Source organism: Mobula birostris, chromosome 7 (assembly GCF_030028105.1).
Source record: "Mobula birostris isolate sMobBir1 chromosome 7, sMobBir1.hap1, whole genome shotgun sequence".
NCBI classification, from domain to species: Eukaryota; Metazoa; Chordata; class Chondrichthyes; order Myliobatiformes; family Myliobatidae; genus Mobula; species Mobula birostris.
The window spans coordinates 39,293,746-39,319,520 of record NC_092376.1 but is presented as its reverse complement, the minus strand read 5'-3'; the positions used below and the strand labels follow the sequence as shown (position 1 = coordinate 39,319,520).

At 41.7% G+C, this 25,775-nt stretch overlaps 1 protein-coding gene across 3 annotated transcripts in view; it reads left to right on the top strand.

Annotated features, from left to right (window-relative positions):
* The window catches only part of b3glcta (beta 3-glucosyltransferase a), a 192,895-nt gene that overhangs the window by 53,626 nt on the left and 113,494 nt on the right, over nt 1–25,775 (top strand). For all 3 annotated transcript variants that reach the window (XR_011886565.1, XM_072262943.1, XM_072262944.1), the window contains exon 5: nt 10,719–10,795. Coding sequence is in view for 2 of the 3 variants with exons in the window: in XM_072262943.1 (XP_072119044.1) it covers nt 10,719–10,795 (77 nt within the window). In the remaining variant the exon portion in view is untranslated. The remainder of the gene's footprint in view (nt 1–10,718; nt 10,796–25,775) is intronic.

The following is a 25,775-nucleotide window of genomic DNA, read 5'->3' as shown; positions in this document are numbered from 1 at the left end:
GATTGCTGCCTGAGTGATGTGGTGGTGAGGGTAAGAATAGGATGATTTGACAGGTGAATGTGTGGCTGAGGAACTGGTGCAGGGGTTAGGGTTTCAGATTTCTGGATTATTGGGATCTCTTATAGGGAAGGTTTGACCTGTACAAAAAGGTTGGGTTAGACTTGAACGTGAGGGGGACCAATATCCTTGTGGGCAGGTTTGCTATGGAGAGGGTTTAAACTAATCTGGCAGGGGGATGGGAATTGGATTGATAGCACTGAGGATGAGGCAGTTGGTATACAGGTAGATGCAGTGTGTTGTGAGACTGTGAGGAAGCACAGGCAGATGATAGGGAAAAATTGCAGTCAGTGGGATTAATTGAGGTGTAACATGGGAGCAAAATTGAAAAGGGTGATGAATATAGAACAGACGGGTTATATTTGAATGCACGTAGTATACGGTATAAGGTAGGTGATCTTGTAATGCAGTAAGAGATTGGCAGATGTGATGTTGTGGGCATCACTGAGTTGTGGCTAAAAGAAGATCATAGCTGGGAGCTTAACATCCAAGGATACACATTGTATTGGAAGGACATGCAGGTAGGCAGAGGGGGTGGGATGGCTCTGTTGGTAAAAAGTGAAATCAAATCCTTAGAAAGAGGTGCATTTGAAGAAATTGAGTCCTTGTGGGTGGAGTTAAGAAACTGCAGGGGTAAAAAGACCCTGATGGGAGTTATATATATAGGCCTCCAAATATTAGGCAGTATGTGGGGTACAAATTACAATGGAAGATCGAAAAGGCATGTAAAAAGGCCAGTGTTACAATAGTCATGAGAGATTTCAATATGCAGGAAAATTTGTAAAATCAGATTGGTGTTGGATCCCAGAAATGAAATTTGTAGAATGCCTAAGGTGTAGCTTTTCAGATCTGCTTGTGGTTGAGCCCACTGGAGGAAAGGCAATTCTGGATTAGGTGTTGTATAATAAATCTGATTTGATTAGGGAGCTTATGGTAAAGGAACCCTGAGGAGTCAGTGATCATAATATGATAGAATTCACCATGCAGTTTGAGAGAGAAAAGCTAAAGTCAGATGTATCAGTATTACAGTGGAGAAAAGAGAATTATAGAGGCATGAGGGAGGAGCAGGCCAAAGTTGATTGGAAGGGGACACTAGCAGGGATGACAGCAGAACCACCGTAGCTGCAGTTTTTGGGAGCAATTTGGAAGGCACAGGATTGATGCATCCCAAAGATGAAGAAGTATTCTAAAGGACAGTGAGGCAAATGTGGCTGTTGAGGTAAGTCAAAGACAGCATAAAAGCCAAAGAGAGGGCATATAATACAGCAAAGATTAGTGGGAAGTTAGAGGATTGGGAAGCTTTTAAAAACCAACAGAAAACAACTAAAAAAAATCCACAGAGAGAAAAGATGAAATATGAAGTTAAGCTAGCCAATAATATAAAAGTGGATACCATTTTTTCAGATATACTGTATAAAGAGTAAAAGAGAGGTGAGAGTGCACTGCTGGAAAATGATGCTGGAGATGTAGTAATTGGGGATAAAGAAATGGCCGAGGAACTTAATAAGCATTTTGCATTAGGCTTCACCGTGGAAGATGCTAGCACTATGCCAGAAAATCAGGAGTGTCAAGGGTCAGAAATGAGTGTAGTTGTTAATATTAAGGAGTAGGTGCTCAGGAAGCTAAAAGCCCTGAAGGTAGATAAGTCACCTGAACCAGATGGACTACATCCTGGGGTTCTGAAAGAGGTAGCTGAAGGGATTATGGAAGTATTAGTAATGATCTTTCAAGAATTCTGGAATGATTCCTGAGGGCTGGAAAATTGCAAATGTCTTTCCACTTTTTAAGAGGGGAGGAGGACAGTAAAAAGGGACTTTGGAGTCCTTGTGCAGGATTTGCTAAAGATTAACTTGCAGTTTGAGTTGGTGTTGAGGAAGGCAAATGAGCATTCATTTCGAGTGGACTAGAATATAAAAGCAAGGATGTAATTCTGAGGCTTTATTAGGCATTGGTCAGACTGCACATGGAGTATTGTGAGCATTTTTGGGCCCCTTATCTAAGAACAGATATGCTGGCATTAGAGAGAGTCCAGAGGAGCTTCATGAGAATGATTCTGGGAGTGATTGATGTCTGAGGGCCTGTACTCACTGGAGTTTGGAAGAATAAGAGGATCTCATTGAAACCTATTGAATATTGAAAGGCCTAGATAGAGTGAAGAGGATGTTTCCTATAGTGGGGGAGTCTAGCAGCAGAGAGCACAGCCTCAGAATAGAGGGATGTCCAGTTAGAAGAGAGATGAGGGGGATTTTTTTTTATATACAGATGGTAATAAATCTGTTGAATTTATTGCCACAGACTGTTGTGGAGGCCAAGTCAGTGGGTATACTTAAGGGGGAGGTTAATAGATTCTTGATTAATCAGGATGTCAAAGGTTATGAGGAGAAGGCAGGAGAATGGGGTCAAGAAGGATAATAGATTAGCCATGACGAAATGGCAGAGCAGATGATGGGATTGAATAGTATAATTCAGAATGAGAATCAGGTTTATTATCACCAAATGTGACATGAAATTTGTTAATTTAGCAGCAGCAGTTCAATGCAATACATAATATAGAAGAGAGAGAAAAATAATAATAAATAAGTAAATCAATTACAGTATATGTATATCGAATAGATTAAAAACGTAAAAAAACAGAAATGCTGTGTATTAAAAAAAAGTGAGTTGGTGTTCACAAGTTCAACGTCCTTTTAAGAATCGGATGGCAGAGGGGAGGAAGTTGTTCCTGAATCGCTGAGTGTGTGCCTTCAGGCTTCTGTACCTCCCACCTGATGGTAACAGTGAGAAAAGGGCATGCCATGGGTGCTGAGGTCCTTAATAATGGATGCTGCCTTTCTGAGACACTGCGCCTTGAAGATGTCCTGGGTACTTTATAGGCTAGTACCCAAGATGGAGCTGGGTACTTATTCTGCTCCTGTATCTTGTGGTCTTTATAATGATGGAGGCCATCAAGGTGCAGCTGAGAAAGCTTCAAAGTAAAAGTAAGTTCAAAGTAAATTTGTTATCAAAGTAGATACTTGTCACCATATACAACCCTGAGATTCATTTTCTTGTGGGCATACTCAGTAATGCATAATACAAGAATAACCATGATGCAGCCAGTCAATATACTCTCCATCACACATCTGTAGAAATTTGTCGAAGTTTTAGATGTCAAGTGGAATCTTCATAAACTCTTAAGGAAGTAGAGATGCTGTTGTGCTTTCTTTGTAATTACCCAGGACAGGCCCTCCAATAATGATAATACTGTACCAAGGAATTTAAAGTTGCTGACCCTCCCCATTTCCGCCTTCCCTAATGGGGACCGGTTCATGGACTTCGTTTCCTCCTCCTGAAGTCAATAATCAGCTGCTTGGTCTTGCTGGCATTGAGTGGAGGTTGTTGTGGCACTTCTCAGTCTCCCTCTTATATGCTGATTCATTACCACCTTTGATTCTGCCTACAACAATGGTGTCATCAGCAAACTTGAGTATGGCATTGGAACATGCTTAACAACACAGTCATACCTGTAAAGCGAGTAGAGCAGGGGATTAAGCGGCCTTATGGTGCTGATGGAGATTGTGGAGGAGATGTTGCTAATCCAAACTGACTGGGGTCTTTTAAGTGAGGAAATTGATGATCCAATTGCATAAGGATGTATTGATGCCAAGATCTTGAAGCTTTGTGACTAATTTTGAGCGAATGATGGTATTGAATGCTGAGTTGTAATTGATAAGGAGCATCCTGCTGTATGTATCTATGCGGTCCGGGTGTTCCAAACTTGAGTGAAGAGTCAATGAGATGTCATCTGATGTGGAACTGTTGCGCTGGTAGGCAAATTGGAGTGGATCCAAGATGTTTCTCAGGCAGGAGTTGATATGTTTCATCACCAACCTCTCAAAACATCTTCCAAATCTTCACTTTCATTGCCACATTCATGATGATTGTCAATACCTTCAAATTCTTCACAATTCATAACTTGTTGAAGCAGTTTCACTCCCGGCTATTTCTAGCATCTCCATGCCTGAGTGCTTGAAACTGCAGAGCAAAATAATTCAGAATTTTCGTTCTGCTTATTTCTCACCAACTATCAGTGACAAAATTTATTGCTTTTTTGACACAAACACACACAAGTGACATAATTGAAAAACTGCTGTAAGCACTGTGTGTCTATCGGAGACACAACTTGTATGCGATGGACACTAGTTAGAAACTGTTTGACAACAGCATCATGTCCCAAATAAACAAAGCGAATCCTGGCTATTTGTTTATATACTATAATTCTGTTTCTTGGCCTTAATTTTCCCATTCTACCTTATTTCTTCCCCTCCTCCCCTTCTCTGGACAAGTAGCACTGAAGATGGTAGGATAATAAATTTTCACAACTGGGAGGCTGTAGCTGTAGACTTCCGTCTGTATCTAGATGTAAAACAAAAGATGCTGGAAAATCTTACAGAGTGAAAAAGTTTAAAAGACTAGATGTTCACATGACCAAATGCTGGGATAGTCTGGATTTCTATATGCATTTGAAATGTGCACATTTTTGCATGACATAGTGGCATTTTAAACCAAATATTGTAACATTACTTCGAGATTTTGTGGCCTATGATGTAATTTCAGCTGCATTATATAAAGAAATCTTGAACTTGAGACTTAAGAATTGGACAAAGGATTTAAGATGGGAGGAAAGTGTTTTAAAGAGGATCTGCGGGCTAAGCTTCTTTTAAACACAGGGATATCCGGAGGTCATGGAATCAGATACAGCACTACAAAAGAGGTCATAGAATCAGATACAGCACTACATTTACGAGATAGTTAGACAGGCACATGGATAGGCAAGGCATAGATGGATACAGACCTAATAAGGGCAAATGAGGTTAGTGCAGATGAGGAAGAAGGCTGGAATAAACATGCTGGACCGAGGGGCCTGTCTGCACAGTTTGCACAGTTCTTATGAATCTCACTCTTATGCTCTAAGAATGTTGCACGATAGGCATAGAAAGTGGAGTGTAAGTAAACCAAGACTTTCCTTAGACCTAGTGACTCCTTGATCAATAAGGGACTGTAAGGACGTGATCTCATTTTCATGTATCTACATTGACACTGCCTAGTTCTACTATAAGTTTCAAAGTTCACTCTAATCATTTCCTTAATAATCAGTTCTAGAATTTACCCATTACTTATAGGCATCCGTTAGTCTCGTGAGACCATGGATTTGCGCCTTGGAAGGTTTCCAGGGCGTAGGCCTGGGCAAGGTTGTATGGAAGACCGGCAGTTGCCCATGCTGCAAGTCTCCCCTCTCCATGCCACCGATGTTGTCCAAGGGAAGGGCATTAGGACCCATACAGCTTGGCACCGGTGTTGTCACAGAGCAATGTGTGGTTAAGTGCCTTGCTCAAGGACACAACATGCTGCCTCAGCCAAGGCTTGAACTAGTGACCTTCAGATCACTAGACAAACGCCTTAACCATTTGGACACGCGCCAACACTACTAATGTCAGGCTAAACAGCCCTTGGTCCCTGTTTTCAATTGTGTTCTCTCTCACACTCGAATACACACCAGCAACTAAATAACAGGATAACGTTTGCTGCCTTCCAGACTGTGGAGTTTTGGAGAATGTCAACCTGTGCATTCAGATTCTTTCAACCCTTAAGCAGCAATAGTTACTTCTTAGCAATTTATCATCTTTCGTTTTTTAATGCTAATTTTTTCTACTATTGCTCCTAATTTATTTAAAAATTAAAAAATTTCTCAGAAATAGCAAAACGGGCGTACAACTCTAGAAATAATCAGATTTTATTGATTGTATGGAGGGGTAGCCGAGCAGCTCTAAAGAGAAGGAGCTACACATGAGTAGCAGCCACTCCACAATCATCAAAGTGCCAGACACTCTGATGTTGTTCCGACAGCCCTACTGTTTGTAACTGACTTTGATGAAAGAAGATACCTAGAAAATAGTTGAAACTATTGAAATGATTCAAATACCTAAAGGAAATTAATAGCTATGCTAAAAATAACAAATTAATTTTAAACCAGGGTTTCCTTGTTTTACTTAATTATTAAAGTAAAATAGTTATCTTGGAGAAACATTCTGTTACAGGCCTTTTGCAAACTTGAAAAATCGATATGTTTTTGAATACATCATATGATTTTCAAATGTTATTCTGAAGAAGTGAGACACCATAATTGTAATGTTGGTATCTCACAGCCAGAATGATAGCTCAAAAATATTCATAACCTAATGCACAAATAAACGCTTAGTTACACATTTTTACAGGAGCACCATCGAGGGTGTCCTGACCAGCTGCATCACCGCCTGGTATGGGAATTGCAAGGCATCTGACCGCAAGTTCCTACAACGGATTGTGAAGAGGACTGCTGGGAAGATTGTCGGGTCTCTCTTCCACGCTGAAGAGATATTTATCAGGAGCGTTGCACACACTGGGCCCTTAGCATTGTCAATGACCTTTCCCATCCATCCCCTACCGTCAGGTAATAGGTACCGTAGCATTAGGACAAGAGCTGATAGGATAGGAAAGCTTCTTTCTCCAGGCCGTAAGACTACTGAATGCCCTGCCACCACCCAGCTCTCATTACGTATGAAGCATCAGTAACGTTATATTGTTTACTTTTTAATTTGTGTCAAAAATGCACCTTATTATTTGTTAGTTTATTTGTGGTAGTATTGCTTTATGTATTATGCTTTTGAGTTATATGCACTGTGTTGTATGCACAGAGGAACGTTGTTTCATTTGGTGGCATACAGTACATGTGTACGGTTGAATGGCAATGAACTGAGCTTGAACATGACTAAGCAAATCTTAGTATTTTGTTCTTTACATAGTGAAAATTGCAGGTAGGAAATTAAAGTTTACATTAGTTCACTGGTTCTTTGTTGCTTGTATCTGCAAGCATTGATTCCAAGCCATTGTTCATTACCGGAATTTTTCTAGGGAATATCTTTGAAAATTTAGCAAATTTTTAGAACTCTTTGAGGACCTCAGCACCAGGCAGCATCTATGGAAATGAATAAGCTGTCATAGTTTTAGGCTGAGACACTTCTTCATGACTGGAAAGGAAGGTGGAAAATGTCAAAATAAAAAAGCAGGGAAGTGGGGGGTGGAGGGGAAGGAGGACCAGCTAGAAGGTGATAGGTGAAGTCAGGTGGGTGGGAAAGGTAAAGAGTTGGAGAAGAAGGTATCTCCTCACTCCTCACACTTTCCCTCCGAATGCATTTCCCTCCACTCTCCCTGCACCAATACCAACCTTATCATCAAACCCGGAAGCTGAAGAAGGTTGTAAATCTAGTCAACTCCATCTTGGGCACTAGTCTACAAACTACCCAGGACATCTTTAGGGAGTGGTGTCTCAGAAAGGCAACGTCCATTATTAAGGACCTCCAGCACCCAAGGCATGCCCTTTTCTCACTGTTACCATCAGGTAGGAGATACAGAAGCCTTGAAGGCACACACTCAGCGATTCAGGAACAGCTTCCCCTCTGCCATCCGATTCCTAAATGGACATTGAAGCTTTGGGTACTACCTCACTTTTTTTTAATATATAGTACTTCTGTCTGCACATTTGAAAAAATCTATTCAATACACGTAATTGATTTACTTGTTTATTTGTTATTACGTTTTATTTCTTATTTTTTTCTCTCTCTCTGCCAGATTATGTATTGCATTGAACTGCTGCTGCTAAGTTAACAAATTTCACGTCACATGCCAGTGATAATAAACCTGATTCTGATTCTGAAACAAAGGGAGTGCTGTTATAATGTGGTGATCTGACCTCTACATTGCTGTGGCCAGTCGGCAGCTTACCCCTCACAAAGGACCTCGCTCAGGACCATCAAAAAATTGTCTCTGACACCATCACTAATGTCATCAACTCTAGTCAGCTCCCATCCATTGCCACCAAACTCATAGTTCTATTACACTGCACTGTTCATTTCTACCTTCCATCCAAGTTTCACAAACCTGACTGTACGTGCAGGCCCATTTTCCTGCCTGCTCCTGCCCTATCAATCTTGTGAACGCATACCTAGACTCCATTCTATCCTCCTTGGTTCAATTCCTTCCGTCCTACATCCGTGGCAGCTCACATGCTCTCGATCTCCTCCTCAACTTTCAATTCTCTGGCCCTGACTGCCTCATTTTCACCATGGATGTCCAGTCCCTTTACACTTCTATCCCCCCATTAAGAAGGCCTTAAAGCCTTAAGGCTCTCCACTTCTTTCTCAACAGGAGGCCCAACTGGTTCCCCTCCACCACCACCCTCCTCTGTCCACAATTTCTCCTTCGGCTCCTCCCACTTTCTCCAGACTCAAGGAGTAGCCATGGGCCCCGGCTATGACTGTTTTTACATTGGCTACGTAAAACAGTCCAAGTTCCAAGCTTTCATTGGTCATGCTCCCCAAGTCTTTCTGCACTACTTTGATAACTGCATTGGTGCTGCTTCATGCACCCATACTGAGCTTGTCAATTTCATCAACTTTGCTTCCAACTTCCACCCTACCCGTAAATTCACTTTGTCAATTTCTGACATCTCCCTCCCCTTTCTCATCTCTCTGTCTCCAGAGATGGATTCTCTAGAGACTGTCTACCAGCATCTTTTCTAAACCTACCCATTTCCACGGTTATCTTGATGACGCCTCTCCACCCTGTCTCCGGGAAATAAAAGAAAAAAAATTCCCTTTTCTCAGATCCTTCATCTCTGCTGCTTCTGTTCCCAAGCTGAGGCTTTCCTTTCCAGGATATCAGAGATGTCTTCCTTCTTTGAATAGGTTTCCATTCCTCCAGCACTGATGCTGCCCTCTCCTCCATTTCTTCCATTTCCTGATGTCTGTGCTCCCCCCATCCTCCTGCCACTTTAACAGTGATAGATTTCCTTTTGTCATCACCTGCTACCCCACAAGCCTCTGCATCTAACACACCATTCTCCGCAACCTCTGTCATCTTCAAAAGTAGCCTATCACCAAACACATCTTTATCTTCCTCCCCCCCACCCCATCACTATCCGCTTTCTGCAGGAATAGCTTCCTCCATGATTCCCTTATCCATTTGTCCTTCCCAACAAATCTCCCTCCTGACATGTATCCCTGCAAGCAATAGATATTCTATACTTGCCAGTGTACCCTCCTCCCTTATATCCATTCAGGGCCTCAAACAGTCTTTCCAGGTGAGCAAACACTTCTGTGAATCTGTTGTGGTTACCTATTGTATCTGGTGCAAGCAATGTGGACGCCACTACATCGGCGAGACCCGATGTAAGTTGGGGGAGTGCTATGTTGAGCACCTCCACTCCATCCTCCAAAAGTGGAATTTCCCAGTGGCCAAATATTTTACTTCCTATCCCCATTCCCGTTCTGACTTGTTGGTCCATGGCCTCCTCTTTTGTCACTATGCCACTCTCAGGGTGGAAAAGCAATGCTTCATATTTCATCTAGGTAGCCTCTAACCTGTGGCATAAACATTGATTTCACTTTCTGGTAATTTATTTTCCCTCATCCTTCTCTTTCATTCTATTCTTCGCTCCGGCCATTACCTCTTCTCATCAACCTATCATCTTTCCCTGGTGCCTCTCTTTCTTTCCTTTCTCCTATGGTCTACTCTCCTCTCCTATTAGATTCCTTCTGTCCTTTACCTTTCCCATCCAGTTGGCTTGACCTATCACTTTCGACTGGATCCTCCTTTCCATCCCCCCACCTCCTTATTCTGGCATCTTCCCTTTTCCTTTCCAGTCCTGAGGAATGGTCTCAGTCCAAAATGTCAACTATTTATTCATTTTTATAGATGCTGCCTAACCTACTGAGTTCCTTTAGCATTTAGTGTGTTTCCAGCATCCGCAGAAACTCTTATTTTTTTAGAAATATTTATTGCCTCCTAATCTTTAATGAATTCCACCACCTTTTCTGAAGAATATTTAGAAATGTTGAATACTAATTCGGAGAACTTCATTATTCATTTGTACACCTTCTGTTTCCTCATTAATGATGTCTGTTACTGACTTTTTGAGTTGAACTATTGAAAAATAAGCTGAAGTGATAATGGTGTAATTTTCAACTAGCTATAAAGCTATGTATTAGTTGTCTTGCTTTGAAGTTTTGTGCAGATATCATTATGTGTAAATACTGTAATATGTAGTCCTCCATTGACTTCTTGACAATATTATGTGTTAATCTGGAACAATTATTCTGAAAGCTTTTATGATGCTTCACCGAGAACTATTAAGAAAAATGGAGGATAATGTAAGAAATTGGCTTTTAAGAGTGGTGGATAGTTTTAGGGATTGAAGTCCAGACATATTTGAGGTTCATATTACCCTGTAACAAATGGTAAGGTGGTGGCTGTGCTGAAGCAAGCAAGGATGGTGCAAACTGAAAAGTTAGAACTTAAAGAAATTTTGTGTTTAAGGATTAAGGTAGAGATTGCAGGAGTTTCTTGAGATGAAGATGTAATCCAGAGGAATTCAAAACTAGAATTATTAAGATTGCTTTATGCAATGGAATTACAGAAGAATGCTTACCTTTGAGCTTCTATGGCCAAAGTTTGTGCGTCAGTCATGTGAGTCCATGTCAATGCAGGAACCAGAAACTGATATGTAACATTTAAATGAATATGTTTTATTTTTCATGATGAACAAGGTAAAATGCTTTTATGTTCATCTTTCTCTGTCTCCTTAGAATCTGCCTACGGTGTTGTTTATTCATGAACTGAGCAAGCACGAAGGAGCTTGGACCATCATTCCCATAATACCACAGTAAGTACCCTCAAGTAATGTAGACAGAATGTGTGGTAGAGGTGATTATGATGACTCGGTGATTAAGTCATGGATTTAATTGTATGTGTTGTTCTGACAAAATATAATTTTATTATTAGCTTAACGGTGTCCAACCAACGCTGTCACTGTAAGTTTATCAAAAATTTGGAACAATTTAGTCTAAGTACGTTAGGGCCACAACACAAAATGTGTATGCCATGGAGTAAAAAAAAATCAGATATAACTATTAGAATAAACTATATTCAACCCTTCCTGAGTACCTGCTGAACCTGTATCAAAGCACTCTGTAATGTAGTGCTGACCCTGATGCACCTCTAATCATGTTAGTGCAGTGAAATGTATGATACATGAGTAATGATGAAATTCTTGGGGCTGTAAGTATTTTGGATTTCATTTTTTTTGGATTTTGGAATATTTGCATCTATATAATAAGATAGCTTTGAGATTGATCCAAGTCTAAGCATGAAATCCATTTATATTACATATATAACTTATACATATACATGAAAGTAGCTGTATATATTTTTAATCATTTTGTATAAGAAACAATAATGTGTACATTGAACCATCATAAACGTAAGCCATCACTACCTTGGCTGCCGAGGTGGAGAGTCAGTGGCTGTTTAGCATCACCATTATTCACAACTCTAAATTTATGTCGGTAAGCAGTCTTTGTTGTACACTTGTTTATCACACATATGTACTCAACAGTAAAAATTATTGCATACCAGTAATATAATGAAAATGTAATGTGTGCAGGGCAACAAAAGCAGCACAGCAGCATCGGGAGAATACCCGAATCAGCTTTCAAACAACAACAAACAACGGCAGGCTTTCAGTCTCCACCTACAATGATGTGGTTTGATTTAAAAGTTTGCAGTACACTGTATTTGTATTTAACATTTTTTATAGTTTTAGGTAAGGTATGAAAACAAGACTGAATTTAATCACAGGTAATTAAAAATGAAAACTGAAAAAAGTTAACATTTTGACTTCCGGTGAGGCATGAAGCAAGATGGCAGCACAGCACTGAGCGCTGACATATAACCCTCCTTTTTCACGTTCTTTAGGGCTCGTAGACAGTCTTAATACAATTTTGAGTTGGAGAAAGATCTAACTAAAGACTTGACCTCAAAAAAAGATCCAAACTCAACCAAGAAACATAGTCATAGTCATAGTCATACTTTAATGATCCCGGGGGAAATTGGTTTTTGTTACAGTTGCGCCATAATTAATAAATAGTAATAGAGCCATAAATAGTTAAATAGTAATATGTAAATTATGTCAGTATATTATGAAATAAGTCCAGGACCAGCCTATCGGCTCAGGGTGTCTAACCCTTCAAGGGAGGAGTTGTAAAGTTTGATGGCCACAGGAAGGAATGACTTCCTATGACGCTCTGTGTTGCATCTCGGAGGAATGAGTCTCTGGCTGAATGTACTCCTGTGCCCACCCAGTACGTTATGTAGTGGATGCGAGACATTGACCAAGATGGCATGCAACTTAGGCAGCATCCCCTTTTCAGACACCACCGTGAGAGAGTCCAGTTCCATCCCCACAATATCACTGGCCTTACGAATGAGTTTGTTGATTCTGTTGGTGTCAGCTACCCTCAGCCTACTGCCCCAGCACACAACAGCAAACATGATAGCACTGGCCACCACAGACTCATAGAACGTCCTCAGCATCGTCAGGCAGATGTTAAAGGATCTCAGTCTCCTCTGGAAATAGAGACGGCTCTGACCCTTCTTGTAGACAGCCTCAGTGTTCTTTGACCAGTCCAAACAAGATACCAGCAGCTGACACCAAGCTAGCGATTCATCGGAGGAAACAGCTGTGCTAATTAAGTAAACAATGGCAACGGAGATGGAATCGCTGCAAGAATCAGTAGCCCACATGCTAAAGGAGTTGCTGGAAAAGGCTCTCGACCCCATATATAGTGGCATGCAAAAGTTTGGGCACCCCAGTCAAAATTTCTGTTACTGTGAATAGCTAAGCGAGTAAAAGATGACCTGATTTCCAAAAGGCCTAAAATTAAAGATGACACATTTCTTTAATATTTTAAGCAAGAAAACTTTTTTATTTACATCTTTTACAGTTTCAAAATAACAAAAAAGGAAAAGGGCCTGAAGCAAAAGTTTGGGCACCCTGCATGGCAGTACTTAGTAACACCCCCTTTGGAAAGTATCACAGCTTGTAAACGCTTTATGTAGCCAGCCAAGAGTCTTTCTATTCTTGTTTGGGGGATTTTCGCCCACTCTTCCTTGCAAAAGGCTTCTAGTTCTGTGAGATTCTTGGGCCATCTTGCATGCACTGCTCTTTTGAGGTCCATCCACAGTTCTCAATGATGTTTAGGTCGGGAGACTGTGAGGGCCATGGCAAAACCTTCAGCTTGCACCTCTTGAGGTAGTCGACTGTGGATTTTGAGGTGTGTTTAAGTTCAGTATCCTGTTGTAGAAGCCATCCTCTTTTCACTTTCGGCTTTTTTACAGACGGTGTGATGCTTGCTTCCAGAATTTGCTGGTATTTAATTGAATTTAATTTAATTTAATTTAATTCCTCTATCTGTAAATGTTCCCTGTGCCACTGGCTACAACACAAGCCCAAAGCATGATTGATCCAGCCCTGCGCTTAACAGTTGGACAGGGGTTCTTTTCATGAAATTCTGCACCCTTTTTTCTCCAAGCATACCTTTGCTCATTGCAGCCAAAAATTTCTATTTTAATTTCATCAGTCCATAGGACTTGTTTCCAAAATGCATCAGGCTTGTTTAGATGTTCCTTTGAACCTTTTGAATAGAACTTTTTGGTCGTAAAAAAGCCGAAGGTGAAAAGAGGATGGCTTCTACAACAAGATAATGAACCTAAGCACACCTCAAAATCCACAATGGACTACCTCAAGAGGTGCAAGCTGAAGGTTTTTCCATGGCCCTCACAGTCCCCTGACCTTAACATCATTGAGAATCTATAGATAGACCTCAAAAGAGCAGTGCATGCAAGACGGCCCAAGAATCTCACAGAACTAGAAGCCTTTTGCAAGGAAGAATGGACGAAAATCCCCCAAACAAGAATTGAAAGACTCTTAGCTGGCTACAGAAAGCGTTTACAAGCTGTGATACTTGCCAAGGGGGTGTTACTAAGTACTGCCATGCAGGGTGCCCAAACTTTTGCTTTGGGCCGTTTTCCTTTTTTGTTACTTTGAAACTGTAAAAGATGGAAATAAAAGAAGTTCTCTTGCTTAAAATATTAAAGAAATGTGTCATCTTTAACTTTATGCCTTTTGAAAATCAGGTCATCTTTTAGTTGCTTAGCTATTCGCAGTAACAGAAATTTTGACCAGGGGTGCCCAAACTTTTGCATGCAACTGTAGAAGCATATGGCAGAGAATGGCAATGTTCTCCTGTCGTTAAAGGAGCAAGCGGACATTCATGCAAAAAAATTTAGCACGGTCTTCAACAAAATAGACAACATTCAGGTTAGCTTACACAACAATAAGAAAAATACTAGCTCCTGTCTCGCGGAGGTGACTAAGATGCGGAAGAAGCTAAACGACTTGGAGGACAGATCCAGGAGAAACAATGTGCGGCTGGTCAACTTACCAACAGGCGCTGAGGGCGACAGCCTGAGAGGCTACCTCTAGGAGATGCTGCCTAATTGGATTCCAGCACTCAAGAACTCCCACAGCACTCCGTTAGAGATTGATAGAGCTCATAGGGTCTTTTCCAACAACACCTTAAGACTGCGGACCATGGTTTTTAGGCTTCTACGGTACACCGATCGGCAGGCTATCCTGGAGGGTGCGAGGAAAGCCAAACCTACTCTCCCTGATGGCACCCAGCTGCAGTTCTTCGCCGACTACAGCCCCGGCACGACGCAGGAGCGGCAGGGATACAAGTAGATTCGCGCTACGCTTTGACAGAAGGGGATCGACTCGTTCCTCATATACCCGGCAATTTTGAGAGTGAATATCAAGGGCATGAAGATGTCGTTTAACTTGTTAGAAGAAGTGAAAAAGCTCTGAAATCATCGGTGCTGGGAGATATGGAAGAAGACCCTAGGCAAAGTCCACATGCCCCTCAGGAGGAGATGGAACTGCATTAAGAGCTTGAACCAGCCTGTATGCACAATCTAACAGGCATGGGCAAGTTAACGTCCTAGGTGTGAAGTTTTCTGGTTATTCAGGTCATTCAATGCAGTTTTGTATTTAGTCAATTAAGGGGCCAATTTGTTTCTGAGTATTGCAGGTCAGAGTTTTAAGGCAATGGCTCTGTTAACCTGTTAGTACAAGGATAACATGGTAATGTGATATAATGTAACATAAAATCCCGCCTGCCTGTGGCCTGCTATTTCTAGATGCTGAAAGAGCATTCAATCGCCTTGAATGGCCATGTCTTTGGAGAGTTCTAAAAGAATTTAAGTTCGGCGATAAATTTATCAATCTGATTCAAACACTGTATGCTAATCCTTAAGCCCGGGTATGTGTGGGAGGAGGTTTCTCAGAGTTATTTGACATCGGACGGGGCACATGACAAGGGGACCCTTTGTCTCCCTTAATTTTTACTATATCTATTGAACTGCTTGCACATTTAATTAGGAACTCTTCAGATCTCCCCTATTACAATAGGTACAGCATCACATTCGATATCACTTTATGCGGACGACACATTAGTTTATATGGCAAATGTTCAACAAACTCTCCCCTATGATTTAAAAACACTGGAGCAATTTGGATTTCTTTCAGGGTACAAAGTTAATCTGTCAATATTAAACCGGTCCACGGTGCAAAAAAGGTTGGGGACCCCTGCTTTACAGGAGACTACTTTTGGAGGAATAAAAGTGAAACTAATTAAGGACTGCAATTGGGGACAATGAATACATCATTTTCAAGAATGCTGAATTGCCTCATGACCTCAGAACTCCTGAAGTTATTTTTAAAGGTAATGGAGAAATATTATTAAAAACTAGACAACCGGTGACCCGTTGGGGCACCTTTTGGAGAAAGTTAGTGCAGCATGATGTGATGTGCTGTGGAAATTAAAGAAGAGGAACTCAGTGTATTAAAGAAGAAAGGTGCGTAGCAAGACAAATATTGCTCCTACTTGTTTAACAAAGGACACTTTTTATGACCACGTTTCTGGTTTAACGAAGGACACTTTTTATGACCACATTTCTGGTTTAACGAAGGACACTTTTTATGACCACATCTCGCAATAATTACGCTGTGCTGCATACCCTGGAATTGATCTTTCCTTTTCTCCTCTGTCTCTTCCTCTCTCCTCCTTCTCTGTCTGTTTTTGTCATTCTGGAGACGCGCAGCCCTCTCAGCTTTCGTCTCTTCATCTCTTCTACCATTTGTTTTTTCTCTCTGATCCTGGAGTCGTGCGGCCCTGGCCTGACCGCATTCTTGTTCTCTCCTCTGTTTGTGCCTATTGTTGTCATTTTGGAGACGTGCATGCCTGTCCTCCTCTGTCGTGTCTTCTCTCATCTTTTTTGTCCTGACTGTTTGATCCTGGAGTCATGTGGCCCTGGCCTCATCTGATTGTTGTTCTCTCCCTCTCCTTACCGCTTCCCGACGATGTTTGGCGTCATCTCTTGACCATAATGTCCCCCTTCCCTTTCCACGCGGCATAATTAGACTGACCATTTTTTTTTACCCTAATGCTGGATAGAAGATAGGAAGCAGTAACACTAAAGCCTCCAAGATGCTGTGGTTTCTTGATGATGTGGTTGGTGCTCTCCTGAATGGACGTGATAGTCCTGCCCTTTTGCTGCAGTTGGTGTGGCTGCTGTGAGCATCGTGAGGCGCTGCTGAGGCTGGCCATGAGCACGCGTCGGGCTGTGGCGTCCCAATTTCCATGATGGCCGATCGGGTCTCAGGTGAAAGGCAGCCTGTTGATTTTTGGCAAATGAGCAATTTTATACGAATATGTAACCCTGAACTTTGCCTGCATTCTGTAAGTTAGCGCATTTTAATTCGATTTAGCCAAAAAAAGTGCCGTTGTAATGCACCGCTTGCCCTAATTGAAGGTCACAAACAGACAGACAGACAGACAGAGCATGAGAGTTTTAGTAGTATATAGATGGAAGCCAGCTTATGTACAGCAAGGTCACACAGGAATAATGTGATTATGACAGAATCTGTGAATTATAATGATGCTGTTTAAATATTGATATTGTTCTTCCAATTAATAGTAGGTGATCTTTAACTTTAGATACCTGAAAAGACCTTAATTTAACATTTATCCAACGTTTTCTCTGAACTGTGCAGGAGTATCACTTGTCTGTTTGGTATGTTATAAGCACCTTAGAGATGTAATGTGGCTGATTTATCTTTGACCGTTTCTCATGCTCCTTTGTAAACAGTTTAACCAGCATCTGCAGAATATCTTGAGTTTATAATCTGGGATGTTTATGTACTGGTTATGTCCACTTTGTAACCAGTACTATAAAGTCCATACTCAGATAACTTATGCTCAATATGCACTTGCCAGAGTGTTTAATCTTTCATCCTATTTCTATACAGAACAGCTAATTATGCTGTAGGTTACATTATGCTACCTTTTTTATTTTGCTGTGTCAGATATGACTTACCACACATATGCCATGAGTGTAATTCTTTCCATACGATACTACTGAGAATGTTTCATTATCTGTAGTAGTGTTCTGTGTAGTAACAGTTAAGCAGAAGCTTCAAAGAGAATTATTTTAAAAGAGCATGTGAAAGCTTACCTTTCAGCAACTTATGATTATGGCCCAGGAACTGGAGTGTGCCATTATAGCTTCTGTACAGTGGTGCTATAAAGTTTGTGAACCTTGTAGTATTCTCTCTATTTCTGCAATAATATGACCTAAAATGTGATCAGATCCTCATGTAAGTCCTAAAACTCGATAGAGAGAACTCAACTAAATAAATAACACAAAAACATGATACTTGTTCATTTATTTATTGAGAAAAATGATCTAATATTACATATATTTGTTGGAAAAAGTATTTGAAACTCTGGGGTGATGCCTTCTACAAAAGCTATTTAGAGTCACATGTTTCAATCAATGAGATGAGATTGGAGGTGTGGGTTGTAGAGGTGTCCTGCCTTATAAAAAAAGACACACAGTCAGGTTACTGATAGAGCGTGCTCTTCTCAAGAAAGATCTGTTTATGTGCACCATGCCTCGATCAAAACAACTTTAAGAGGACCTTAGAAGAAGGATTGTAGAGATGCATGGAGCTGGAAAAGGCTACAAAAGCATTTCTAAAGACCTGAGTGTTCATTTGTCCACAGTATGAGAAATTCTCTACAAATAGAGGAAACTCAGTACTGTTGCGACTCCCCCTAGGAGTGGGCATGCTGCAAAGATCACAGCAAGAGCACAACGTGCAATACTGAAGGAGATGAAAAACAACCCAACAGTAAGAGTAAAAGACCTGCATTATTCTCTAGAACTTGCTAAAGTCTTCGTTCATATGTCCACTATAAGAAAAACACTGAACAAGAACGATGTTCATGGAAGGACACCAGGGAAGAAACAACTGCTCTCCAGAAAAATATTGCTGTACGTCTCAAGTTTGCAAAAGACCACCTAGATGTTCTACAACAGTTCTGGGACAATGATCTGTGGACAGATGAGACAAAAGTTGAACTGTTTTGGCAGAAATGCACATTGCTATGTTTGGAGTAAAAAGGGCACTGCACACCAACACCAAAACGTCATCACAGCTGTGAAGCTTGACGAAAGGAGTACCATGGTTTGGGGCTGCTTTGCTGCCTCAGCCTGGACAGCTTGTAATCATTGAGGGAACAATGAATTCAAAATTGTATCAAGACATTTTACAGGAGAATTTCAGGGTAGCAGTCTGTCACCTGAAACTTAATAGAAGTTGGATAATACAACCAGACAATGATCCAAAAGGCAAGAATAAATCAACAAAAGAATGGTTTAAAAAAAGAAAATTCATGTTTTGGAATGGCCAACTCAAAGTCCTATAGAAATGTTGTGGAAGGACCTGAAGCAAGCAGTTCATGCAAGGAAACCCACCAACATCCCAGAGTTGAAGCAGTTTTGTAAGGAGGAATGGCCTAAAATTCCTCCAAGCTGATGTACAGGACTGATCAATGGTTACCAGAAATGTTTGATCGAAGTTATTAAGTTATTGGTGTACGGGGTGGGGGGGTGGTCACACCAGTTACAGAAAGCAAAGGTTCACATACTTCTTCCAACAAATACTTGTAATATTAGATCATTTTTCTCAATAAATAAATGAACAAGTGTAATGTTTTTGTACTATTTATTTAATAAGATTCTCTATCTAGTTTTAGGACTTGCATGAAGAGCTGATCATACTTTAGGTCATATTTCTGCAGAAATAAAGAAAATTCTACAGGGTTCACAAACTTTCTAGCACCACTGTATATGGATGAGAAGTTATTGCCAGTGGAAGCTGTGGTGTGGAAGGATGATAGTGAATGCCGCACAGTGATTGGGGGGCATCAGGGAATTGTAGCCTTGTGAGAATGCGGCAAGAAATGATTGAGGCTTGGTTACATGAGACTTGTGCAATTAGAGCATTGGAAAGCCAGGGCTTTGTAGGATTGTAGCATTGAAATACTTGGGCTATGGAGGTGTGGGGATGGAGGTGGTGTGCTTCTTGGTGAGTTGGCTGCAAACAGGGACCGGATCGGTGGTCAACCCTTTCTGTGTTTCACTTTATCGGAAACACTTTTTCAAATGCACGGCATTGAAATAAACCAAACTATGTGATCTAACTTCTGTGATAGTTTTTTCCCCATCCTACTTCTTGAGAATCAGCGAACAGTTTATTATAAGAAAACTTCAATATAACTAAACCAGGAACTCAGTGTTCCTTGGGGGCCCAGACTAAATAATTTATCTGCAGCATCCGTTGAATAAATGCTGCTTTTACCAATAAGTGGGAATGTACTCTTGTTATTCTTTTTTAATAATTTTCTAAAAACAAAGATTCAGAATAATTATAGATAAATCTGACAATTTACGTTTTATAATTTAATACAAACTAAATCATCAAGGAATGGTCACATTGTAAAGCAACACTGTAGCTTGAACAAACATGTAATTCATTGTAGGGGATGTTACAATCCTTACAGTTCTTAAATTCCCTTTGTAGATTGAAATTCACAGCTGTTATTCTGTGGTTCCCAGATTTATCATGGAAATGCTTTATCCCTCCACTTCTGCTCTGCATTCCTCCAGGCTGTCTTCAGTGACACTACTTTCCAGCAACTATAGTATGCTGCTGATCAGTGAACGTCTCTATGCACTATGGATAAGAATTCTTAATCATCCAAAATTATTAAGGATTTCTCACTGCATCTGAAATGTTCAAGTTCCAAAGCCACAATAAAGAGATTGAGTGGTGGAAATGGGGACAACAATTATGAATTTAAAAACATAACTGTAAAAGTTGAGCAAAAATGTAGCAACCATTGATTCTCATTTATGAGTTTTGACAAATAAAATATTGAAATCAAAGTAAGTGATTATCGGCATGTTATGTAATGACAATAGCAAGGTCTAATATATTTATTGCCATGTTGAATAAGCTGCTCAGATTCACTGATTAATCTGTTCTTTCAGTTCATTTATGAAGAAAGATCATTGGAGTAAAGAATAAAGACGTTGCTTTATTTAAACGTTAGACGCCATCATTTCTTAGACAAATGCCATACAAATTCTTTAGTTTTTTACTGACATAGAGTGGGCTCTCTCCTTGGATTAAATTGCTGCTTTATAGGCCCTCTGGGTGGTGGGACCGGAGGAGCTGAAAGGACAGTTGTTGCATTGTACAAGGTTGCAAGGAAAAGCACTGTAATTTGGGGAATGGTAAATTGGTAAGGAAGAGCAGACCAGGAAGTCTTAAATTGAATGAATCCTTCAAAACGTTGAAAGAGATGGGAAGTGTTAATTGATGAAACTTCCTTTCTAGTTTTGATGAGGTGTTGCACATCTGGAACATTGTTTTTCCTTTCTACAGATGCTGCCTAACTAGCAGGTCAATTTTTGATTTAGGTTTCCAGCATCTGCAGTGATTTGATTTCCTTTTAGCATAACTTGCTCCTCCAGACAAAGTGAATGGAAAATTCATGTGTTGCTTGCACATGCTGGAAGTATGAGGAACAGAACCTGGGTAACACAAAACCCTTTAAAACACTGATTTGACATGAATATTGGCAAATGGATGGTAACAATTCAGTTAGGTGTTCGAGTCCATGTATGTCTGATGAAGGGCATCACCTTGCGCGACTGTTCCAGAAAGGCGAGAGGAAGTTCTGCACTTAAGTTTCAGACACTGATGTCATTTCATGAACTGCAGGATTCTGGGATAGATAATTAACAAGCACTGGCTAGGACATTGGTAGGGTGAATTCATTAATGTTCTGCTGAAGAAGGCAACTAATTCATGCTTCACAGTGCTTATTCTGTTTCCCCAGGGTAGCACCTAAATAATGCCTGCAGCATATTGAAGGACAGATTTCTGGTATTCAAAGATGCTCGCAAAGTTCATGTAAACCACGATGGTTGCTGTTGTGCTTATATGTGTCCGAGTTCCAACTATAGCACCCAAAAAACTTCATGGCTGCTGCTCACACTGCTCTGAGATACTGGCCTTCAAATTCTACATAATAGTTGTGTCAAGGAAGGTTGGAATTAGACTGGTCACCATTTATTTTGTGGAAAAGATTAGCTTCAGGCTCTCTTTAAAGAAAAAGAAATCCTTGCACAAACTTGAGCTGAAGCGTTTGAATGTTACATGTGCTTTCTGCCAATGTAATCAGCATTTCTTTGAGAATGTATCATGATGACCTTTGTCTGTAGCATACTCTGTCAAAGTCCTCATTCAAATTAAAAAGATTCTGACTTTGATGTTTTGTAACCTGGAATTTTGATTAGCCTTTCCATTCACCTTAGCTGTAGCACACTCAAATCCTGTTTCTTAACATAGTACCATTATTTGACCAGTTGACTGCTAGTGTCAGATCAAGAGATAGTGTGACCCGGGTTCAATTCTTGCCAATGTCTGCAAGGAGTTTTCTGTGTTCTCCCTATGAAAGAGTGGCCGCCAGGGGCTCGCTGACCTTCCTTCAGCTGCGAGTAAAGGATCTGTGTAGGCAGACCATGAGGAAATCTGTTCAAGAGGGAACTGTGCTACACGAGAGCAACTACATGAGGAGTACTTCTTCAGATCACAGAAGGAGTCAGTTGACGAAGATACAAGGGTACGCGCAAGCACTTTGCCTGTTGTGGACAGAAGGGAGATGCCTCTGTAATGCCACAGTCTGCCTTGTCTCCCTTCCTGTATATGGTCACTACTAGAGCATCCCTGAGCTCTGAGGGCAGTTCCTTTTCCCAGAACTTTATGAACAGGGTGTGTATGTGGTGCAGGAATACTGGTCTACTTTCTTTGAGGATCTCTGCTAAGATCCCATCAGGACCAGTGGTTTTGTTGCTTTTCAGGCTCCTGATGGCATCATGGACCTCCTTCTTACTGGAAGGTTCTTCCCTCTTCGGTCTCTGGAGGATTTGCTCAGTAATATCTGGGTCAGCAGTGCTGTCACAGTTGAGAAGTTGTTGAAAGTGCTTTCTCCATGGATTGTTGATATCCTTCTGATCCTTTAGCAAGTTCTTCCCATCCTTTGAGTCAGTCAGTGGGTGCTGTCCTGAATCCAGGGTTGGCGGCTATGCACCTCCATTGTCTTCGATCTTGCGACAGCACCGAGTACAGCTTTGTTCTCGCTGGCCGCCTAGGCACCGCCCACCGCCACCGCCATCCCTGCCCCCACCGAACTCGAGCTCGAGGCCGTGTCGGCCTCCAGCCGCGGCCGCTTCTTCGAGCTCGGCCCTTCCTTAGGCGGAGGTCTTGGGCAGGTCCAGGTACATGGTGCAGTGCCGAAGTTCATCATGTCCCTTCTAACTAGGTGCATAGCATACAATTTGTAGATACGTGGTGAGGCTTTAATCTCTTCCACAGAAGAGGGCCGTTGGCTTACAAGGAGCTCATCCGCCCTTTGTCAGGTCTTGTTTTTTTTCAGTCCTGCAGACCCTCCTCACACCCTCCTCACCAGACTAAATCCAGTGGGGGAGCCAGCCAAGTCGCCGACCACTTGACCATGACCTCCCTTAGAGTGTAAGGGAGTTAATCTGCAATAAATGAGACCATAGAGTGCTCTGGTGGCACTGAAGAAGCCTCTCAAGGTACCAGAGTCTGGCAGTCTCTGGACTTACAGGGCTATCTCAATCCACCAAGAATTCATTAGCCCCTCATTCTGCATTGCACATTTGCCTTGGTTCTGAAGTAAGCTCCAATTTTGGCCTTGCTGCTGATGTTATTCTGCCAGGCGCAAAAGTCTGTCCGCCTTGTGGAGATAAGTTGTTCTATCTCCATGTCATTATCGTCAAACCAATCCTCATGTGTTATGCACTTGTACAAAGGGATGTTTTAGCAGGTATTGAGTATGGTGGATTTATGCAGGCCCAGGGTTCTTCGATATCCTCCAGATATTCCTATTGGAGGTGTTCTGCAAGCAAGGCCTGAGGGTGTTGTTGGGTGGCAGTACCAAGCAGGCTCTTGAGTTTTAATCTTGGCTTGCTCTGCTTTTTATGAACCCTCCTTTTTTTCATGAGTCTGATGGATATGGTGTTCTGTCCAGCAGCCATCTGCCCTCGAGATATTCACATCACAGCGGTTTCTAGCACAGAAAATGACAAAGTCATTGAGATGGCATTGTTTAGATTGGGGTGCTGTAAGATGCCTTGTCTTTGTTTTTCCGGCAAAAAAGCAGGTTAATGATGGTAAGATAGCACATTTGATGAGAAGTAGTAGTCCATTTGAGCTAATGTTTCCAATGTCTTCCTTTGCTATGGTACCCTTCCAAAGGTTGAAGTCTCAACTGACCCCGGCATTGATATCCTCCAAGAGAATTATCTTAGGAATGCTCAACAGTGTCACGTTTCGGCAGGCGTAGTAGGCCTCTTTTCCATACTTTTGTGAGTCTGGAGTTGGTGCATAAGCACTCATGACGGTTGCCTTCTGGTTGTTGGCAAGCACCAAATGGATCATCAGCTGCCTTCCCTTTCTAGTAAAAAATGTGACCACCCTTCTCCTTCAGTTGCCCTTTGTCTGCCATATGGGTTTCAGAAAGAGCAGCTAGGTTAGTCTGGCATCTCCTCAATCCTCTGGCGACGATCGCAGTTTTCCTCTCTGTTCCATCACTGGTTGCACTTTCTATCCGCATGCACACATTCCAGGCTCCAATGGTACTTTTTCTTTATTTCTTAATGCATATAGTGATCCCTCTAGACACAGTAATCCAGTTAGGATGTTGAGGCAGGCTATTTTTAAGGCACCTTTTCTAGCTTCTTCCCTGGGTGGGGTGTGCAAAGTGGATCCTAAATAGGGCTGCTGAGTCATGGGTGCAGCTGATGAAGGGCTCTTTCTGGCACAGTCCAAGAACCCAGTGACTGAATCAAGCACCCACTGCCTAGCGAGCCAGCTCATGACCAGGGGCTTCCGGACCTCACAATACTGCCACCTATGCCACTTACTAACTGCCTTGGGACTACATCCGTAATGTTAGGGTGGATTCCCTCAGTGGAGAGTGACTGTGCATGACTGTTTAACGTGAGGAGGCTGATTCACGGGCAGCCACCGCATGGTCCTTCACAGGGTCTCAGAGGCATGGAGTGCTAGATATCTAGGGACCCTTCACTGTTGCGCCTTCCATAGAAACATACAGAAAACATACAGCACGGTACAGGCCCTTCGGCCCACAAAGCTGTGCCAAACATGTCCCTACCTTAGAACTACCTGGGCTTTACCCGTAGCCCTCTATTTTTCTAAGCTCCATGTAGCCATTCAGGAGTCTCTTAAAAGACCCTATCGTATCTGCCTCCACCACTGCCACCGGCAGCCCATTCCATGCACTCACCACCCTCTGCATAAAAAACTTACCCCTCACATCTCCTCTGTACCGACTTCCAAGCACCTTAAAACTTTGCCCTTGCGTGCTAACCATTTCAGCCCTGGGGAAAAGCCTCTGACTATCCACATGATCAATGCCGCTCATTATCTTGTACACCTCTATCAGGCCACCTCTCATCCTCCATCACTCCAAGGAGAAAAGGCCGAGTTCACTCAATCTATTCTCATAAGGCATGCTCCCCAATCCAGGCAGCATCCTTGTAAATCTCCTGTGCACCCTTTCAATGGTTTCCATGTCCTTCCTGTAGTGAGGCGAACCTAACCTTTTGAAACCTGATTTGATCCATTCATTCACTTAAATTTATTCTGTTTCCCCATCATTATTTAAGAACAAAGAGTAATACAACACATTACAGGCCCTTCGGCCCACAATGTTGTGCTGACCCTCAAACCCTGCCTCCCATATAGCCCCCCACCTTAAATTCCTCCATATACCTGTCTGGTAGTCTCTTAGACTTCACTAGTGTATCTGCCTCCACCACTGACTCAGGCAGTGCATTCCACGCACCAACCACTCTGAGTAAAACATCTTCCTCTAATATTCCCCTTGAACTTCCCACCCCTTACCTTAAAGCCATGTCCTCTTGTATTGAGCAGTGGTGTCCTGGGGAAGAGGCACTGGCTCTATCTATTCCTCTTAATATCTTGTACACCTCTATCATGTCTCCTCTCATCCTTCTTCTCTCCGAAGAGTAAAGTCCTAGCTCCCTTAATCTCTGATCATAATGCATACTCTCTAAACCAGGCAGCATTCTGGTAAATCTCCTCTGTATCCTTTCCAATGCTTCCACATCCTTCCTATAGTGAGGCGACCAGAACTGGACACAGTACTCCAAGTGTGGCCTAACCAGAGTTTTATAGAGCTGCATCATTACCTCATGACTCTTAAACTCCATCCCTCGACTTATGAAAGCTAACACCCCATAAGCTTTCTTAACTACCTTAT